At 43.5% G+C, this 22,120-nt stretch overlaps 1 protein-coding gene across 1 annotated transcript in view; it reads left to right on the forward strand.

Annotated features, from left to right (window-relative positions):
• LOC118506412 (cardioacceleratory peptide receptor-like) overlaps positions 1-22,120 on the forward strand; it is a 61,874-nt gene that overhangs the window by 25,585 nt on the left and 14,169 nt on the right. Inside the window, exons 2-3 of the mRNA XM_036043491.1 lie at positions 7,355-8,081; positions 8,169-8,291. Of these exons, the coding sequence (XP_035899384.1) occupies positions 7,485-8,081; positions 8,169-8,291 (720 nt within the window). The 5' untranslated portion in view covers positions 7,355-7,484. The remainder of the gene's footprint in view (positions 1-7,354; positions 8,082-8,168; positions 8,292-22,120) is intronic.

Consider the following 22,120-nt stretch of genomic DNA (forward strand, 5'->3'; position numbering starts at 1 on the left):
CTGGATTCAGATTTTCGTTGATGTTTACATCTATCATCAGCGACGCGACGGGTGATAAATGGTTTAGACATGCAATTTATTAAATGACTACCGGTTGCATTGTTTGCGCGTGCACCAAGTGATTATCTCATTCACGGGCTAAAAATAGCGTTCGCCCCAAGAGCCTCGCGAAAGAGTGGACACATTTACCACACGCTGTAAATGCTCGGCTAGTGGTTCCATTATTCGGGTGGGTAAAATTATAATTATAACCTACAACAAATCGATTGTCTGCTTAACTATAGGTGGGAGTGCATTTTCCCACGCCCGAATCCCGGCAGGAGCGTCAGTGGGAAGTGCTTTTGTTTGAACCGCTTGAATGACACATGAACTCTTGGGGGAGGTCTTTTTGGTTGTTTCTTTTTTATTGCGAGATTGGTTTTTAGTCGCCCCGGGCTGAAATTGAATCGAAAAAGTTTAACTAAATGGAATATTGTACCTTGAAGGATTAAAAAAATGGTGGAACCACTGTGGAGCGTAGGGTAGCGAACAAAAAAAAATCGGAAGGAATTCAAGCAAGCTCATGATTGCGACAATCGAGACGACGATACAACAGCATTTTTTGGTTCCTGATTTTTTTACCGTTGAGCTTCTTTTTTTACACGAGTTCATTGTATGGTTTGAAGGTGACAAATAGGTAGCCATTTTTATTCGCGCTCGGCCACGTGGTAAAGTTTACCGGTAAACGTCAAAGCATTAGTGAGGACATTTGCGATTTAGTAGCAAAAGCTCTACCGATGATTGGTTGGGGTTTTTAAACAGTTTTTATTTAAGTCGGTGGGCAAAGAAGTGAGTGAAAACTATTTCGTGAACATTGGCTTGTCATCCGAGTGAAATGTGAAACTATTTTGGCGATAGACGATAGATGATGTTTCCTCTATATGATGGCTGCGAGGTGGTTGTTTTTATTGAACAGGATAAAATCAATACTAGACGGAGATAAAAACAAAAAGCTGCCAGCTAATCCGGAGCACGTAAAAACGCGTCTAGCCTACGGTTAGGGTGTTTGACAGTTGACAGATTTTTTTTCTATCGCTCTCTCGTGCTCGTGTGGACCATCGTGAACTGACCATCCATCGTACATGAAAACATCGTTTATTATAGTCGTGTCTTGTTTTTTTTTACAACAGAAAATAAACTGCCTTTCATGCTTGTGTGTGTGTGTGTTTCAGCAAGTTTCACCAGAAACTAATTGCCAATTTGATAAACTTACTACACTGGTACTGACAATCTGTCATGTCAGCCTGTGCCACCTGATGGTAGGTACGTTACATCGCATCCGTTCCAATTGCTGGACAGCTAGTAATTGAAGTAATCGGCGCTGTTTGTTTTCTCCAATTAGTAACTGTCTCGAGTGGCATAAATATTTTCACAGAAAAAGGGGTTAGCAGTAGCCGGCAAAAGGCTGGCTGGCCCGTTTTGTGTAAATAAATAAATAAATGAGACTGGCCGTGGACACAGGGGCGTTCAATTCGAGCCGTGTGTGGACTTTAAGTGATTGGTGTTTTCAAAATGGTTGGTTTTAAATCACTCCATAATTGCAACTACTCAATGGAGCGTTGAAAATTGTATTACTAGATTTTCCAGCACACGACGAATCCGCGTAGCGGGGGACCATTTTTCGTTGCGTGAACGGTGGTGAGTCCATCAAATCTTCTACAGGCAGCCGTTGTTTATGCATATGCAATATCCGTTCCACTTCGTTCGCGTGCCCGTGCTCTTCCGGACATCGCTTCGTACGACCGTTTCCTTTCCGTTGGCACGATTCACTCTGCCAGCGACAGCACAGTACAACAATATTCGATATGAAAAATGCAGTGTTCTCAACGGTGCAGCGGGCGCCAAGATGAAGCACTGGTGCACTGCGCTTTGAAACTAATGTAGTAGATGCTCAGATCAAAAATAGCATTCAAGCGTACGGGAAGCGAAAAGGATGTGATTGCTGGTGGTGGAAGCAACCGGCCACGTGTACGGTCGATCCCGGGGTTGTCGAATGATGTATAGAGAATGATCAAAGATGAGATGTGTTTATCTACCGTGGCATGAGATGGGCAGTGGAATTCGTTTGCATTGGGGGAAGGTTTGAGGGTTTGAAGTTTATTATTGCTTTCTATCAAGAAATTGAAAATATTTCAGCATAAGTTCGTTTGTTTGTATGGTTTTTTATTGTAAGTCGTTAGGAGTTGTAAGTATGAATGTTAAATTAGGCCACATACTTAATTCACCTCAGATAAAAATGTTAACTAGCTTTAATGTTATAAATGCTAACACGTTCAAGCAGATTCAGAGAGAGTTTTGTTGGTATAGTTTTTCACTTTAATGCATATGGTATGGCATAATAATATAGATGGTTGAGCAATGGACAAGAATGGATAGGAGAAGAGACCAGTAAGATCAATATTAGAATCGTTTTCGATCGAATCGTCAGTCGAATAAATATTCTTAGATGGCTTAACAGAAATCAACGACAGGCGAAATTTTTACAATTACAGGCGAAAGATATAGGCGCTACAATAAGACCAAAACATTATTAGGTGAAACTTCTTTACGACAATACGGCGTCTGACCGAAATAATAAGTAAATAAATAAAAAAAAATTATATCAAAATTAATAAAAGATAAATAAAAAAAAAACAAATTTCAATAAGAATATGTCTAAATAACTGCGAAAAATAAATAAATAATCTATAAGCTTACTGATTCATAAATAAATAAAATGATTGCTCCTTTTTTTATTCATATAGAACGGCCTGGCCATATTGCTTGTGATTGCGTCTTATAAAATATAGAAAAGTATAAAAAAATAGTGCAAACGTTTTATAATATTAAGAATAGTATTAAAAGTAGTGAAGCTGAATGATATAAATGAAATAGAAACAAGACGAATAAAAGGAAAGTTAAAATAAAGGCGAAAATAATAGATAAAAAATAGCAAATAGAAAATTAGTGATAAAAAGAAATGAAGATCAACACCAAATTTTTCCCTATTTTTCTTTAGGTCAGAAAGGTTTTAGTTAGTAATACGGCCGTTTATCATTTAAAAAGTAATTCAGTTCCAATTTTGGATTAATCTGATATCAGCGACGATTGTGGCGTCTGTCTTTATACGACAGGACCGGATATCAAAACCCGAACGGGACGCACCATTGCGCCCCGAACGCAGGACTGGCTTTAATGCTAAGCCAAGCAAGCCAATAATTGCAGGTTGAGACTGTTGTAACTGTTGTAGTTGTAGAGCAAAATTAGCAGCAGAAGAAATTATATTTTGATCAAAATGGCTGAATTTATCTTATTTTACTATATTTTCAGCAATTTTCAGAACCTTAAAAGTTTTTTTTCACCAAATCTACTATCTCGTATCTCCCCTTCGAAAGGATAGGATTCAATTGAACAAAGTCCTGAACAGTAATATTCTTCGAATTATGATTTTATTAATTGGGTCGTTTTCCAAAAACTAACCTAACTTTAAGGAATTTCTAATTGGATATTCATGAGAAATTCCTCACCGCGATTTTCCCCTCGGCGTAAAACTAAAAACTAACATTAAATTGTAATTGTGTTGGCTTTTGAAGTTTTCCTCCTAATTGTACAGTAGTTAAGCGGGTAGATGATGTTCCGGTTGGTTAGCGAAGATCATTCACCTGGCGCAGATATTTAAGCCGAAGCAATCGCGTAGGGCAGCCGTACACGGGGAACGATGAGTGTGGTTCCGCACTGTGCGGGTAATTTAATTATTCAATTAGCAAATCTTCAAAGCAAAAACCCGGTTCGGTCCGGCGTTTGGTACAGTCAGCCCTCAGCTGGAATGCAGTGTATCCCTTTGCTCGGCTTGTTACCGGCCGCCTGTAACGCCGGAATGCCTGTTGCCCCCGCCGAAGAAGACGATGGACTTTAATTGAAATGTAATGGAAAAATGTAAATCTCTCTCGGCCGCTCGCTGTGTCCCGGACCATCTCATGCCTCGATTCGTTTCGTCTTCTAGATGCTCTGTGTGGGAAAAACGGATAGACAAGATTGAGGTTGGCAAGCAAACAGCTCGCCCGTGTTGTGATTGTCGTGTACGTCTGTCAACGGTCGTCATCACCCGCGCAGCTTGACCAGCTTGTTCAATTAATTGCCAACATGTGAGAGCTATTCGAGTCGGTACAGTATCGGCGCAAACGCATCATCGGCCGAAGGGTTTTGGCTCCTGCTTTGTCTCAAATAATGAAAGTAAAAATTACCATTCGCCTGAGACTCCGATTTGATAAATGACAGCTCGTGCTTGGTGGGCCGGGGTTAAACATTTTCCGACGCCAGTCGGAAGGCAACCAAAACATGGCCGTTGATGGCTTTTCTTTCCATTTCTGGTCGATTCGCGTTGCAGCTTCTTCTTCGACACATTCTCGTCCATCATACTGGTTCACTTTAAATCCATTCGCAGGAACGATCATCATGACAAGGGAACACCACAACAACAACAGCACCACCACAGATCACCGGCAATTTGTTCTGCACTCGACGAGCAGGACGATTTAGCACAGCCGAAGGTGTTGGATGTGTATTTTAGTGCTGTCTCACCGAGCACACCATTAAAACAAAACGCACAAAATGAAATAAGTTTCAAGCAAACGCGTACGCTGGAAATATTTTATCACTCCACGTACCGGACTGAAAACAACAGCTTGTGGCAATGGTATGCAATTTAACCCCAGCGAACCAAGGCGGAGTGGTAGGCATCGGAAGACCTGGCGAATCTCGTTGGTGGTAGGTGGCGAGAAAATTCCTTTCCCTCAACGTGTTGTCATTCCACTCGAACCAGTGTGTGTGTGTTGGCGTCGTGCAAGTTTGTTGCTCAATGGTAAAAACGGAGGAAAATACAACCGGCCGAAGTAAACTATGTGCAATTTAATTTGCCGCGCCCGATGCTCTCTGCTGCAGGGTTCTGTTCTCTGCAAAACTTACCTCAAAGCGCGAAAGCGTGGAATTTCTCATTTACGACGCTTTGCTTGCCGGCGGAAACGTTTTGCAGATGAACTGTTTAAGTTGAGTGTGAAATTTTGTCTGCGCAAAAATAAATAGTACTTACGTGGGAAGGAAAATAATGGTGGAAATTAGTATTACTGCATGGTATTCCACCTTGCTGCATTAGCCTCGGTTTGTCGTGCGCGATTCTGAAGCGAAAAAGTGTTCCATGAATTTTGCTGAACTTTATGCGTGCATGAAAACTTTATGCGGGCGATAATGGAGGTGTTGAGCGTGAAGCGTGATTGTGATTCCCGGGAACACTCTGTTGGTTCCTGAAGGCGGTGGGCTTAATTCTTTGGAACAAATCTGACGAGCAAACCAAATGGTAGGTTTTTTTTATCAGACATGCCTAGAGTCTCATTTCTCTTATTTGGATAGGCAAACTGGAATCAATTCAGAGAAGCTTTGCTCATTAGGCTCTCTGAAGACTGTCCTGACTATCTCGCTAATCAACATCAATGTACCCGGAAAGGATTATTCGTTCCGGTCAATTCATTCGGCTACCACGATCCAGATCTTATTACATTGATCATGGAACAATAGCTGAAATGAGCTGTGTTTTCACCAAGATTACCATCATTTTGTAGTTCATTGAAGCTTGAACTTCTTCTTCCTTGGCACTACAACCTCGACAGATTTCGGAAAGATTTAAGTTGATTTTTACCTAAGACAAGACTAGTTATGATAAAGCACTCTTTTAAGAGTCTTTTCTATTCAAGTAACACTAAAGAAAAATGGGCATTTAATTGCCAATGACATGATTTAGAACACACGATGACTGTGCTTAATCTTTAGTTCAGCAGGTAGTTGTAAAACTATCCTTCTTTCCATATCTATCTCAGACGTTTTCATATCTTCAATCTAATTAAATACAATTATCTTGTTAAGCTGACACTATAAAAACGAATAAAAGTATATCTGTTTTATTGCAACAAACACGAAAAACATCCCCATTCGATTCTTAAAAGACTGTTTACCTCACAACATGCAAGAAATGATCGAGTTACTGTACATGTTCTAAGAATCCCCAACCCGAACGCATCAAATCAAATCTCACAGCTGACGTTTCCGTTGCGCTGATTAGATTAACTTCGATGCACGGTACCATGTGGCACAACTTCAATCGTAATCCAATGTCCCCAGCGAGTGTAGATCCAAAAAACCCGGGGCGATGCAATAATCATCAGTCAAGGTAACTAGTTAGCTGAGAGAAACCGTACCGCTTCGAGTCAACAGGTTTAATTACTTACTGTTACAGTCTCGGTACCGGAACCTACCCGATGGTCGGTTATTACTGTCGCTCGCACAGTTTAGCGGGCAATATCGGGTCTTGGTTGCCCGAGAGCCGGCCTCTCGAAGGAACGAAATGATGAATCGATTCGTACCGCAGGGCCATTTGTCGAACGGTCGGGTCCCTTCGAATGCTACCGAGGAGACTTCGCAAGGTGGTCTGTTGCGGTCCACCAGGATGGATGTTTGCATCGTTCACACTTTATGGATTTATGATTGGATTGGCGAATCATCAGTGCAGCACGGTTACGATTTTACACGCACGCCGCCATGACCGATGGTTCTCAAGCGCTGGGATTAGGCGAGGGATGTTGTTTTCGTTACTCGTTCCTAGATATCGTCGTCGTCCTCCGAGGAATGGGCGACGGGAAGGTATACCGTTTGTACTACTATTAGCAACGCAATGTACGAACGCAATGGAGACAACATTTTTCGGATCACCCGAATCGTTCCCAATGCTCTATGCCGAAATAAAACCAACAGCCAAATCTCATAAATAACGCCGTCAGGGAAATGGGAACGTAAATGGTACGGAGCACACATTCCTGGCCCCGAATTATGTCAGCCACCGTCAGGCAAAAGGGCATCCGGTGGAATGAAAATATTACAGCATACGGCAGCAGCGGTTTCGCAACGAGTGGTATGTGAGCTGTACCTCGGAGATATCTTGAGAATGTGCGCCGTATTTTGTTTTGGCCAACTACTTTTTGCCAAGAGGACAAAAGTAATTGTTTGCAGGGGGTTTGCTTGATGCTTGGAAAAGCAATAAATTTAAGGAAAAATAATACATTTGACCATTTATTATGACTTGTCGACGTGTGATTCAATAACGTGAAGCAGTCACGGATGGGTTTATTCGTTGGACACGAGCCAGAAGTGATACGCGCTTTGGTTCCCGGCATTAATATGGATGATATAGCTTCAGGAGTTTTCCCGAAACTTTACTGAATTTAATGTTGCAAACATGCGATTATTTACTTATCAGTTATGTTTTTCTGTTTGTTTTGGCCACTTTCAGATCACTTTGTCCCATCGTTCGTACAAAACGGCGCTGTCACGACGTATCATAACACCTCCGTCGCACATCGCACACGTGTAGAGCTTTCGTCGGAAATGGTGACCGGTAATACGGACCCGTGCCCGGAACCATGCTGCCAATTCTTACCTGGGCCTACCTTCGCCATCTTGCCGTCCAGTACCATGCGGAACCACAGGATCCGTTCGGTAGTGTACAGCGTGCGACACCTTCCCTCGGCACGGACCACACACTGCACGGGTACGGTTGCAGTCCCATGTCTCCGGCACCAGCTCCCATCAGCAGCGATTCGAATAAGAGCCACGGATTTACTACACACTTAGATCGTGCCATTGGTTTACCATACGCTCCACCCGATTGTCAGCGAAGGTTAGACGACGGTCGGTGGATCGGTAAAGACGATACGAACGGCACGTACCGACGATCGGTGCCGTTACAACAACAGGCAAGTGAAGTGACAAACGCTAAAGCAAGCTCGCCTAGCATGCATTTTCGCGCCCAGCTGGACACGTTCGGCATCTCCAGCAATTCGCAGATCTCCTCCGGTTTGCCGATTCCGCTAGCGCACGGTTCATCATCCATCGCCCGCGATCCGACGGATACGGTGCGTGGGCTCCCGGCGAGCGTCGGCACCGGACTCGGATCGGTAGGATCGTTCGTTGCCATGAACGATGTCATTGGCATGAACATTACGCCGGCCCTATCGCAGGTAAGATATCGCCAAGATGTCCCACATCTTTCCCACACGAGTACTTCAATGCAGAAACAAAAAAATCGGAATCGTAAAATTTTACAGGTTCTCCTAGCGCCTCCCGCAACCAGTGCCGGTTCCGGTGCGTCCATCATTGCGGCCGTGAACGGTGTCGCCGATGACAACGGGACGCGCAGCGAGGAAATAAATTCCTTTTACTTTTATGAGGTAAGTTTTGCATCGGGGCAACTTGCGTTACTGGCGAATTTCGGCTGGTGGACGCAAAAACAAATCCCGTGCCAGCTTCGTCACGGCTCCAACAATGGGGCGAGAGAGGCCCACGGGGTAATAAAAGTATATGAGTGCATTAGTGACTAAGTTGACGAGATTTCACGAATGCCAATCGGAATAAAGCGAACGAAGGAAAAAAACCCCAGATAAAGCTGGCCCCGTTACATTACCATTGGCTCGGTATCGACAGTGTCTTGGATGGGATGTGAAGGTAGCTTTTATGAAGTCATCAACGCTTCTTATCGCAGGCTGAAACTTTCTCGCACGTAAACAAACACTGCCAGGCGCAAGAGGGCAACGGAACAAAAGTTCTGGCAAAATGCTCTTTACATTGCATGTCCCATAAAGATCAAAGAGACGGGACGCGGGACAGAAATAATTCTTCACAGGACTGATGAGAAATCTCTACTTCAAATTGTTGTCCAACAGTAGACTCCACAAACCACAAACCACAACCACCGTTTGATTAGGATCTCGGAACCACAACACCGCATAACAAAATGGTGGAATGCTGAAGGTTTTTGTTTTTTTTGGAGGGATGTTGGCGAAATTTTTGGCCAGTCGCATTCTTTCACATTTTCTTGTGGCGTCACGAGAACAATTCCCGTGATGTGATGTGATGGTGATGTGATGCAGGTCCTAATTTTCTGCAGTCTTTTTCCAGGCCGGGGAAAGCATTTTCCCATTATCGGCATTATCATTGACCCACCTAGCCGGGAGCCTGCAGTACAACTGACGTCAGTGAGCATCGCCCGATGGAACGCTCTGCAACCGTTCTGCACTGAATTGATTTTGTCTAGACGGAATAATTTATAGAGATTGTGTTCGATTCGTGTGGGCCAAGGCGGGGGAGAACCGGAGGAACCGCCACGCCACACACGGCGACTACGACGAGTCATGATTCCGAAGCATTCCATCGCTGCGAGTTCTCGCGCCATTGGGCACGTTTCTTGTGTTTTCCTCCGAGATGAGGAATGTTTTGGACGGGAACCATTTGCTCACGGGGTGTATTGTGGGAGAAAAGCAGGATCATTGTAGGTCGCGGTAGCGATCCAATGAAAATCGCGTAGAAATGTGAGGAATGTTCATTATAGGATTATAGCGATGAAGATTTAAAAGGGATTTGATTTTGGTTTTTATCTTTGTTGCACAATTTATTATGCAGTGGAGCTCTAAATTACAGTAGAACAGGTAATTTTTTCAGTTGTTTGCATCATTTCATTTGGAGAATAGGTGGGAGAAAAATGTATCTTTGCTATGTCTATGAAAGTAAGACACGCTACTTAAGTAATGACAAACGTTGTATAAACGTGAGATGATGGAAGATGATTTGTCAAATTTGAATGTGCTGTTGGGTGACTGAGTTGATCTTGATTTGTTTAATTTTAATCAAGATATTCGTTAGGTGATTGGCCTATTTTTCTCAAAGTAATTTTACATTTCTTGCACCTTGCAAAATTTAAAATGAAATACCTTGAAGATGGTTGTCAATCCATACAGTAATACCTATGCTCTTACACCTGTTACCTATTGACCTATCCATCTTTGGATAAGTTAGTAATACAATTTGATGTAGAAGATGCTTGAAGTTGGTTCGAATTATAAGACGCACTCAAAGGTATTAATAAATTAGGGAAATCTACCTCGACGGATTTCCTGAGGAGGTTTTACTATCAAGATATGGGTAAGTGACGTCAAAAGTGGAAGGCCAAGGTACTCTGAAGTACTAGTCCCAATGAAGGAAGAATTATTTCCATCCAGAAATCTGCATCTCTTAGTTTTAATGACTTGCTTTGCTCTAATGACATAAAAGCTTCCTGTAACTGAATAAAAGCTTAAGTGCTAGAAAATGGATTCATTTATCGCTACAGCTCTACGAATGGCTCCTTTTCGTTTCTTCGAAACAATGACTGTACAGATCTTCACTCCAGTCAGTCCTCATAAACCTCTATCCATGTCAGCTCGTCGACACTCTATCCATGCCAACCGACAGCGAAATGGCGACCCTTCGCGCGAGCTTTGGCGCCAACAAACCGAAACCGATGTCGGCACCGAAAAACCCAAAATCCCCGAAAGCAACACCCTCGATCCCGACCGGGTGCCGGAAGCTCATTGCGCTAGGAAAAGCGATTAGTAATCGAAAACGCGCGTGTGACGATCGGTGTCCATTTCCGTTCGGTAGTCGAAAGTGCTGGGCGGGTGAAAATTTATGACTGCACATAACTTTTTCCGCCTTTTCCGTCGAGGCGTTTGCGTGTGCCGTACCGTTGACAATTGCGCACCACCGCAGCTCGCTCGTTCCCAGCCGGAACGAAGGATGGAACGTTCTCGTGAACCTTCCGAAAAACCGCCACAGAAACCGTGGGTGTCGTGTAGTCGTAAAAAGCGCACCATTTAACCTAGTTTTGTGGCGGGGTTTCGCACGGGTCGCACGAAAAACCGGGAGCCCCATCGCCAAGAGCAGCTAGAAGCAATTAAAATTGCTTATCAAACCGGTTGGAATGTGTGTGAGTGTTACAGTTGATAGAGAAACCGGAAGTTACACCATGCGACGCATGGGGACGTTTGACGGGTTTGCTGCCCATCGAGTCTTATCACGAAGGTCAGTAAAGACGGGAACCCGTACACATACACACAAAAGACTGTTTCCTGGAAAACCAAGCCGTGTGGATCAAAAGCTGGTCTCTTCCACAGTTCCGGCTGCGCGGCTCGTTTCAGCTACACAGAAGTCGTCCGCGTCCTTCATTACAGACGGAAATTTAAATGGGGTTTTTCGTGCGTGGTGGGAGTGGTGGGTGGTAGAAATTGCAATCTAGTTACAGTATCTGCCGGTGATCTCAAAGGTGAGGACAGCCCGAACCGGACGCAGAAAACAATTAACCGGGCGCTTATATTGCACAGCTGCTTTGGGGATTAAATCACGTAGGGACGATTTTTCACGTGAAAGGACGTCCGGTAGAATTCGTTCTTTTTTTTTCTCTCTCTCTCTATATTAAATGTTAGAAAAGTGATTGAGAGGCGAGCTAGAATAGAAAAAATTGAATAATTGTGTTGGTGCCCTTACCTGTCAGTACTGTCGTTGATGAAGGTTAAATGAATTGTTTAGGTATAGTTTTTGATAGGCTTGGAAAAATAAAGTTTGGGATCGTTGCAAAAGTTTAACGAGAAATTTTGAACATTTTATGAAGAATATAATTTTCCATTTTTCCGCTTTTTGAAATTGTGACGCATTTAGATCGGTATTTCGGGAAATATCGATAGATCTGAGCACCGCTTAAAAAATTGGTTCAATTTGCTTTGTACCGATGGTTCGACAGGGTTCGTGATTTAGAAAATAAGCGCCTGGCGAAAAAAAATGGTGTTATTTATTTTAAAAGGTGTCACATCCTGTATCCATAATGCTGAAATAAATTTCATAAAAACTGATTTTTTAGGACCTAAAAACTCGAAGGGTTTCAGCATGCCATTTCTAGCTAAAATACCGATGCTATTTTCTTTTACCCGAGGCTTGATAGTCAGTGCTGCGTGCAGGGAAGCAATGAGGTGGGATAGGGTTTGATCTGCCGGTCCTGCCGTTTGAAGATCGACTTCACTATCGCCTAGGCCACCGAATGGATAATGATAATTTTAATCACCCAAAACTGGTACAGTTGCTCTCAACAATACAGTTTCGATCAGATTTTTCGTTCAGTTTCTTCGATCCATTTTATCCATGGAAACCCTGTAATGTGTTGAAAACAATGCCCCTGCCACATCCCTATTTATTGCTTCATTTCCTTCCGTCACGTGAGCTCTGACAGGAATTTACTGATGATGAAAAGTCAACCTGGTTCCATAAACTCTGATTAGAATTTTCAAATTCTGTTGCATGCTGTCAGTGCTGTCAGTTTCTTATCGCAACTACTAACACTCCCCCATTTTTACTGTCAGATCGTGACAGTTTAGTGAACACGCTTGGCTGGGTTTCAAATCTCAGCTGAATCTGTTAGTCTCTTGCACGATAAAATACATTTTATGACTAAAAGGTACGCGTAGGGCCTATCGGTCCCTTTCTACTCCAATAGGCATTCTACAGAAGTGTCATAATCTTTGAACGCCTGATAGACTGACACACACCTCAGAACTTATCCATCGTTTCCGTACCGGAGAGGTTATTGCCCCCCGGTTGCGATCCACATGGTACGGATCGGCTTTTTCCACTTCTTGTACGAAATTCTTTTCCCAGTGCTGCTTACCAATCTACCGGAAAACCTTACCCACCCCAAACACTTATCTGGGACCGGCAAAATTAAGACTTCATAAAAGACAGGTAACGGATTCGGTACAAACGGTTTCCGGTGCTCGGTTAGCAGTTGTGGTTCTAAATTTGCCCCACGAGAAGGGAGGGGGGGGGGGGGTTCCCGACGAGGCCTCATTGAAATTCATCCGGAATCGGTTGGTATTAAATTGTCAACCGGTAGCTCACGCGCCCTCATTCCTTCGCACTCCAACTGGAAGGTACGTTATGACGAACGAACGAAGGTTAGTGGCGAATACGCTGTCAACTCTACCCATGTGGGGATTTTAGCAGGCTGACTTTGACTTCAAGAACGCTTTCGCATAAGCAATGTTCTTCGGGGGGTTTCATTTCGTGCGGAACGCTCTCCCTGTGCGGCTCTTGTTTCGGAGGGTTGCCTTTCATTTTGGGGCAAAAAGGTAAATGAAGCAATTTGCATGCGTTTTGGAACACCTTAGATTGAGGTGTGTGTGTGCGTGTATGTGTGTGTGCGTGTACGTAAGATTGCATCATCGACTTATCATGATGCAGTCGGATCGTATGAGGAATATAATAATATTGGTAGAGCATGTGAGCAACTATGAAGATTAGTACAGTTGAGGAAACAATTTCAAGATCTGAAGCTTAAGTGAGGGAAGCGGTAAGAATCCACCCCTAATGGCATGTCGATAAAACCATCATAATAAATAATTACGAGCAAGAGAAACTAAACGCCTCTTATCGATATTTTCAAGTTGTCGGCATTGATGAGGATTAGTACGTCTAGCTCGGGGAGAAAAAAAAAACACACTCGTACGGCACAACGAAACCACCGTTCCAGAAGATGATGATGCCGGAAGGGAGTCGACAAACAAGAATTACCAGCCGGATTATACGCAACCCATCGTACGTGCCAGCTACCTTTGAGGTTATATCGGTTTTACCGGATAATGAGTTTAGTACACATTGCACTCAACCGAGGCCGACCGCTTCCACAGCATTGGCACCGTACCTTTGCGTTTTTAAGCAAAGACTTGCTCCCGGGAAATCTCTTAATGCTATGATTCGGGGAAAGGAATTCCCAACGCCGAGATTCCGATGCTGGGGAACGATTATCGGGAATAGTTGAAGTAGCTATCGGAGAAAAAAAAACACAAGTGAACAATCCTACTGCCGTCAGCATTCGAAGGGTTGTGCTTTCCAAGAAACGAGAGCCCGGACGGGACTGGTGATAGGGAAAATAATTAAACACTGCCCTAGCACTCATTGCCGTACCGGTTGTTTTTGAGGCGTTGCGATTTTCAAATGAATTAGGTACACAGTGAACGGGTGCCTTAACAACATAATCCACCGTTGGGTCATAAGAGTTCATCTACCGGGGGTACCGCGGGTTTGAAGGAAAACACTGGGAAGGTGCTGTAGTTTACGCCTCTGTGCTGGATAACGATCAGGATCTGAAGTTGTAAAATAAATTAACTTGTTACTGATCGGAAATGGGTTGCGATTTGCTAGGCTCATGTCGTTCTACAACGGGGAGAAATTAAATTAATTATAGTTTTTTGGAAACCAATTATTTTAACCATAACTTTTAATAATCTCTAATGGGGTCATGGGCTAAAAGTAACTATCCAACTACGTGGTATCATTAAGTCTAGTAAGCCAGGTAAGCCAGAAATGGCAGGCATGACCTTACATGTCGTTAGGCCAAAGAAGAAGAAGGTTAAAGGTAAAAGGAACTAAACTTAATTACACTAAAAATAAATTTTACTAAAGTGGATATATTTTTGAATAATTTTATTAAATGTGTCTGGCACCCCTGCAATCAGTTTTTAAGATTATTTTCATATTTTATTAGTATATTTTTTTAGTATTTTAGTTGAAATTTATTTAGTATTTAATTTTTCTATATTATCGTTTCACAAAAACATATTATACACTTATATTCTTTAAATTTCTCACTCTCTCTTTTTGGCCTAACGATCTCTTAAGGTCATGCCTGCCGTTTCTGGCTTACTAGACTTATTGATAGCATGTAATTGGATAGTCCTCCCTACGGGGAAACGGTTTTGATGGGATTTGAACCACGGTCCTGCCGTATGAATTACGATATTTATAATTCGAATTCTATGTCATAAATGTATAGTCGGGTTATTTTCTAAGTCTTCTTTTATTGCAAAAAATAGGTATTCGTATAATTCTGTTTAGGACTGTACCGGCTTCTTTAACTTGCACTTTATCAATTCTCGTGGAAACTTCATTTTCTGACACCATTTTACTCCTCTCACTACATATTATTCTACTTCATTTGAAAACCATCCCACGACGAAGCACCATCGTCTGCATCCATCGCGATCTGTCTCGTTCCATCTATCACTATTCAATTATCGGTAGGCGACCGCTTACATTGCCTCTGACACGTGTTACATATGCAGATCAAGTACGACATGAACACGCACGATCGCTGCCAGGAATTGGAACCCAGCCCCGAAGGCAAGAAAGTGTGTGCACACTCTTGAAAACGTACTCGTCTTGAAACCACATGCTCGGAAGCCTGGTACGACCACGAAAGTACGAGTACTTACCTTTCCCCTGAAGCACTGTCTGACGCTCTCGAGCTAGCAGAGATTTTATAGATTCTGAAGCATCCCTTAAACGTGATATGCTCTTCGAATCGTTGCTTTCTTACCTTCCGCTACGCAACTACAGAACGGGAGCTGATGCTGCGAGAAAAGGGTGATTAGCATAACCCATCCCCACGGTACACTAATCGTATGTGACGTGCCACCAGCGCGGTACGAGTGCTTGACTCGAGCAGCCGGGGTTTCCGGCGGTGGCAAAGATGTGCCTCGATCGATTTCATGCTTGTTGGCGATTATTTTAACATTTATCTTGATTTGAACTGCAGCAGCCCGCCCTGGGTGGCTGTCGGTGCCTTAGCCACCCGGCACGAGAGTCATCATTGCTTCTGACACCTCGGGAGAACCGGATTTTACGAGCCGCGCTAGGGCGGTATGCGTTTAGGAAGCTGTTCGGATACCAACCGAACGATTATATGCATGGTGGAGCGATAATTTGTTGGGACAGAGAAACGAGCAGCGAGTTTGTTCGATTTACGATGATGCTCTATCGGAACGGGTGGACCCAAGCGGCGGGGGTTTGTTTACAAAGGGGCGTGTGTAGCAGCACTAGAGAAATTGATGGCCCATATCCTGGGAGACCCCGAGAGTTGAAAAGTCCTTTCAACATGGCTTTTGACACCGAACACAATGCCATGCCCGTCCGGAACATTGTGTTTGATGTAGCTCGAGGATGGTTTGGGGTTTAGGAAATTTTGAAATCGATTTGTGCCTGTTGTGGAATGTGGTTTTTTGGCTGTGGCATGTTCTGAGAACAGGCCCGAATGGTTATGACTTTTCCATTATTTGTTGCTATTCGTTGCTTGTAGTAACTGGGGTTCTTATCATATCGAGGTGATATTTTCGATTACTGAAGAGTTAATGGAGTCAAGGTAACGTCCAATGATATCGAGTGTTATTGCGGATTTAGGAGATTCCTTAAAGGACTGTGAGCGACCCTGACTGTTGAGAAAATATTTTTTATAAAATAAATAGAAAAAAAACTAAGCCATGTTGCTACCATATGAGCTTATTAAGACGGCAGTACTTAACCACTCGGCTTAGCTAGCGATTCCGCATCCTCCTGATCGTAACTTCCCCCAGATCGTGCAATCGCTCTGGAATGTAGTAAATAGTTTTGCCGTGTTGTGTCCGATTCCTCACGAGACCTCCGTTTTTGTAAACCCCCCTCATTCCAGCAGCTGGGCTCAAAAATGTGCCCATGATCACATAAACGCGAGCGCCAGCAGATGGAGAAACACAGGAACATTCATCAAAAGGGCAAAAACTTGTTCAATTATCCCGGCGCAATTAAGGTTGGCAACGCTGCCACGAATGCAACGCAACCCGGCCGCATCTTTGACCGATGTGTAAACAATCTTCCTGCCTTATCGCTGATGTCTAAAGTACAAACTGGAAGACGGAAAAAATGGTTAGGAAAAAATAAATATTAAACTATATCGAGTAGTAGAAAAAAAACGAAGACACAAACGGAATGAAATGGTATCAGCGGTTGGTATCTACTCGTGGATCGTCTTTGAAGTTTATTGATTTGTGATCATTATTGTGAAGAATTTAGAGCCACTCCACTTCGTCCCGTTTCCCAATCCGATCGATTGTGGCCCCCCCGAGCGAGAGCTAATTAACTAATCTGTTGAACACTTCATTACTTTAGACCGGGCCCGGCCTGTTCAAGATCATGTATCTTGAGCGGTGATCCTGAGGAGGAAAAACTGTCCGAGACTGGATAAAAAATGATCCTCCACGTTCCAAGCGCCTGCAATTGCACCCGTGGTGTATGTTACGTCCACCAGTTTTTTTTTTGCCACTCGCAATTCCCCGATCCAGAATTGAACTTCTCGATTGCAGTCAATCGTTCGTTGCTTTGCACAGAACATACGCCAAAAGAAAAAAAAAGCGAAGGGAACACATCTCACCCAATCATCCTGACCGACTGACGGGCCTGGGTGCATTACATTCCGGACGCCACATTGCTGCACCGGGGGCTGATATATGAAACACACACACAAAAACTGTACCGATGCGAACGGGACCCGGCAGCAAGTTCTTCGACGCCTTCGAGCTGGCGGTTGGGTTGAATTCATTTGTGAGGAAGATGACTCTCGAATGGTGCGCCAAACAGAGTCTCCCGTGCGTTGGCATCCGTGTTGGGTGTTTGGTGTGCTTGGGTTTTTTTTTATCTTCGTTGGTCTTCCAGTCGACCCTTGAATGTTCTGTTGGTTGGAGAGTTTTGAAGCCGTAATTGCAAACCGGCTTCGGGCATCACTCTCCGTTGTGGTTTTTTGCCATTCCAATCGATTTGTGGTGGACGATCGGTGGATGTTGGTTTCTCCTTACAAGTAGCTAGCTAGCGCAAGGAATCGGTAACAGCGCATTTTGATACATTGATACGTGTTAATTATTATTCCTCTGGCACAAAACGTCGGAGGCGAGCAATCGGTAAGGAACGAGGAAGACGCCGAGCTGCACCGAGTGCACCGGAGTTATGCGCTCAATTGAACTCAAGGAATCGCGGCTTCAGGCGTCAATAGGATGGGCCGAATAATTTAGTTCAATTATTTTTTTTCGCTTTTGCTTGCTGGCTTTGTTGAACTGTTTATATAAGGAACCTTGAAAACTTTCGTAAATCATTGCTCTTATATTTGCCAGCTAAAATCTTCATGAATATAATTTCTTTAGAAGACAATGAACAAGCTTGAAAAACGTAGATAAATTCGTCAAAAGAGCACTTTGAACAGTTCCTTATGTTCCATTCCACTTTCATCCGAGTTCCATTAAACTCGTTTACCATTCATGTTTCTATTGACTCGTAGCTCCTATCTGTTGAGTAACTCAGAGGGCGTATTCATCGAACAAACACCTTCTTTGCAGGCTCGAGCCAATTCGATTCAGTCGTGACTAGGATATAACATTCAACGATAAAAGTCATACGCTCGGAGCATTTCCAAGAACTTCACTGTACATGGGTGGAGGTGTTCTTTCAATTTGCATTGTGAATCGATTGTCATCGTTCATGGAAAAAGAGATATTAAAAATATGTCTCAGAACTGAATGGCTCAGCTTCAAGAGTGAGCTGTATGAAGTATCTTGAAGTCTTTGTAACTTCTCGCAGGTCCTTGATGGGCTAAGAAAATAGAATTTAAAAAGGATTTTTGTGAGAGAATAATTTATTTGTCTAAAAGCTTCTCATTGATATTTTTAAGAAAACACCACAAAAAAATCACAGATCGGTCTAGTATTTGATCTTCTGCTTGAAATCCCCTCAAAAAGGCAATTTCTAGTATACTACGCGGTCTGTATCCCGGATAAGCACGCCCTGTAAAAGGGTGTGAAAAATGCTGTGGGAAAGAGCTAATTATTGACATAATTAGAAGGCTCTTGTGCCGCACTGAATTAATGGCTGCAATCGTGCAACCCGCAACGTGAGAATGTTTTTGCCGTGAGATGCAGGACGTTCTTGGGCGCGCAGTTGGCACAACGTCACACCTGGATGTAGCGGTTGATGCGGCGAAAACCAACTGCACCCGGCCATCGGCAACAGGTCGACAATCCAATCTACCATCATCCTTATCCGCAGATCCTTGGGCAGCGATTGCGTATTCCGTCGAGCAAACACCGTTTAACGCAGTACGCTTTTGTGTACCGGCAAGCGGCAAACACGCAGGAATTCCGGGTCGGTCGGGTTGGAGCGTGGATGTATCATGAATATTGCAAGCTGCATGCATGTTCGTCAGATTGACACTTGCCACATGTTTTGCCGACGTACCCGCACTTGGACGGCTTCGGCGAAGGTGATGCGACAGAATTCCGTTTCCGTAGCTGGTGGGATAACCGGCCGCCGGCCTGGACGGTTTGCTGGACCTGTGCTAATGTTTAATAAATGAGCTGTAACAGGGGCTAGCATAAACGGGAGACGTTACATATGCATTTTTCGTGGTCAGGGACGTGATCGGATGCGAATCGGTACACTAACTAGCAAGCATTATCGGGAACAGCTGTAACGAGCAAATGCTGTGCACCATTTGTGGGTGCACGCTCGATACAAATTAGCGAGTGGTGTGGCTGTACGAAATGGATGACCGTGAGTAATGCTGCTTAGAATTGCCAATCAACACCGACCGGGTAGCATATTTGCCAGAGCAGATTCTTCGAAGTTTTCTTTCGAGAAAGATTCTGAAAAGTATATTGTGGCTGTTTATTTAACCAAACTAATGCTCATTAGCGAGAGAGTTATTGTGCTTGTTGCATTGTTTCGTGGAGTTTTCGACCAATATTCGATTCGAGAGAACGAGCCACCAAATGCGTTAAAACGAATTTCAACATTTTAATCTGGTTAAATTACGTTAAGTGGAATTATTGTACCCAGACGGTGAAATGTGCGGTGCACCGTTCACACGAAGATGCACCGGTTAAATGTAATCTGGTTGACGCGTGACTCATCATCGATGCAGTAAATCAAGTTATGTACAATGCACTCGGTGCTGCGGTGGGATATTGGAAGGATGAACGTTAATTATCGGGCGCGTTACAACATACGGCCGTAAAGCTCGGTGACCACCGATGACCAACTACGATCCTACGTTGCGGTGAGTGTCCCCAATCTGACAGCTAGCTGGGTCGCGCGCTCATCTCAACACTCTGGCTGGCATAATGTGGTCATTTTCACAGCCGCCCGTAGCTCGTTAGGCTTGGATTAGCGAATGAATGCACGGCACGAAGTTCATTAAAATTGGCGCCTGCAGTTCAGAAGCTGTGGTTTATTTAGGACCCACATTTGAGAACTCAGTTTTCCAGGGTGAATATCCGTCGTCCGATTCGCGTTGGGGGCATTTTCTGTGTACGGAAAAAAAGAAGGAGAGCAAGCAAGCAAGAGAATTGGTAAATTTTTAGTGCAAATTGCATAATTTAAGGCGTAATATCCATGAAGATTTTATGCAACGAAATCTCGAAAGTAAGAATAAATAAAACATTTTTTTTACCAAAATAATCAATTTCTAACCTTTTAATGCTAATGACTTCCTTTTCTATCTTCTTAAACAACTCTGAGTGGCCTCTGAAAGCCCACGCCTGAAGTTATGCAATTCCCTTTCCTTTGCACTCAATTTGTGTGCGTATGAAACTCTCCAACACAAACATAGACTACATTTAGGCGCTCCAAACAACCTAAAAGCAACATCCCCGCGTGTACTTTAAGATAATCTTACACTGTGGCGGAAAAGTCACAACAAAAGAGAGCAAAATATTAAAGAAGATCCTCATAATGCTAAAACCCACACCCACAAAAGAGCCCTTATCATTCTATCAGCCAGCTATTCACTGTGAACCGTCAACTAGCTAATTGACTCACTAACTGTACCCAACCAAACGTAGAAGTTTGGCCGTTGTAACACGACCCGCACACAGTCGCCCTGTTGGCAGCACTCGCTGTGCCGTGCGTGCGCTGTGCCACGGTACAGGGTAGAAATAGTTTCCCGAATACACGTGTCTCGCCAGCCTCGTCCGTGCCCGGTATATTGTCGGAGCAATTGAAAGTTTCCCACCGGTCTCAATTACTAACGTTGAAGCTTTTTTTCCCCTCTCCTTTCGAAAGGTTTTGCCTTACATCGTTTGCACTAAACAACAACTCGAGGAAAAAATAATCTTTTCCATTGCCAACACCTGGGTCCAACAGCTAAACGGTTGGGCAGCACTACCGACCGAGCAAGTGTACGAGAACCGTGTTGCGTGTTGTTGTGAAACCTATCCGTGGTTTTGGTGGTGTGGTTTTCGGAGTAGCTGAATGGTTTTCCCATTTCCAATGCCGACTCACGTTGTCTGCCGGCTGTGCGGCATTGCTGGAAGGTCCTTCGATAGTCTTCGACTTGCGGACGCTCACGTGGAAATGGTTGCTTTTCCACTACATTAAACCCAAAGCAAGTCGATTTGTTTCAAAGTCCGGAATGCTATAAGCCTCACAAACTGAATGGAGATGAGATAGAGCGTAATATGCAACCCATGTTTAAAACATCACCAGCTAGCTACAAGCAACAGGTTACAATGTAAAGTTATCTTACAGGTAAAGTATACACCTCCTTTTGCGTGATCGGTCAGCTGTAGTAGACTAGTTTGACAGGAGGCTAATTGCGTGATGTCGCGTTCGGTCGCGTGGCGACTGGTGCTGTACTTTAAAACGATCCACCGCAATTACCAATCGTACTCTCTTGGCGGGTCGTCTCTTTCCGTGTGAATGTACAGAGTTAGCGCAAAATATGGATTCCGATGCGATTTGCTGAGTCGATCACGGTAGGAATTAAATGGATAATTTTACGACTTAAGCAGAGATTAAATAGTTGCACGTAGCGCTCGTGAACTTGTCAATCAGGGGGTGATTTTATGCTGCTCGGGGAAGGAGTTAATAACTCCATCGAAGGAAGTTTTAATTAGTACGACATTGTCTCACAAAACGATTCGATTCCAGTTCGTTAAGCGTTTGTTTTGCGATGTGGCGATGGGTGGAAAAATGAGTTTGGTGATTTGAACAGATCGTTGAAATGAGTCAGAAATGGTATCAGACTTATTGTTGGGTTGAGTGATTTTCTTAACGATTGAATTTTATCTTTATCTATTTAAAGAACTATTTGTGATTTTGATAATTTATGTTAAGAAATAGACTTGAGTTTATGTAAAGACTGCTTGCTCGGGTAGAGCTACATTAAGTTTTGTATCAATCATCTTCATCGTCATATATGTTTACATAGAAATATGAAAAGAATGTTTAAAAATATGAAAAATAATAATATCAGGCATTATTGTATTCTTCTCAACCTACATCAACATCATTTTTGTCCATTTCCTCATTAGTAACCCTGTGGTGTCTACTACTTGGCGCCGGAAAG

This window comes from Anopheles stephensi, chromosome 2 (genome assembly GCF_013141755.1).
Source record: "Anopheles stephensi strain Indian chromosome 2, UCI_ANSTEP_V1.0, whole genome shotgun sequence".
NCBI lineage: Eukaryota > Metazoa > Arthropoda > Insecta > Diptera > Culicidae > Anopheles > Anopheles stephensi.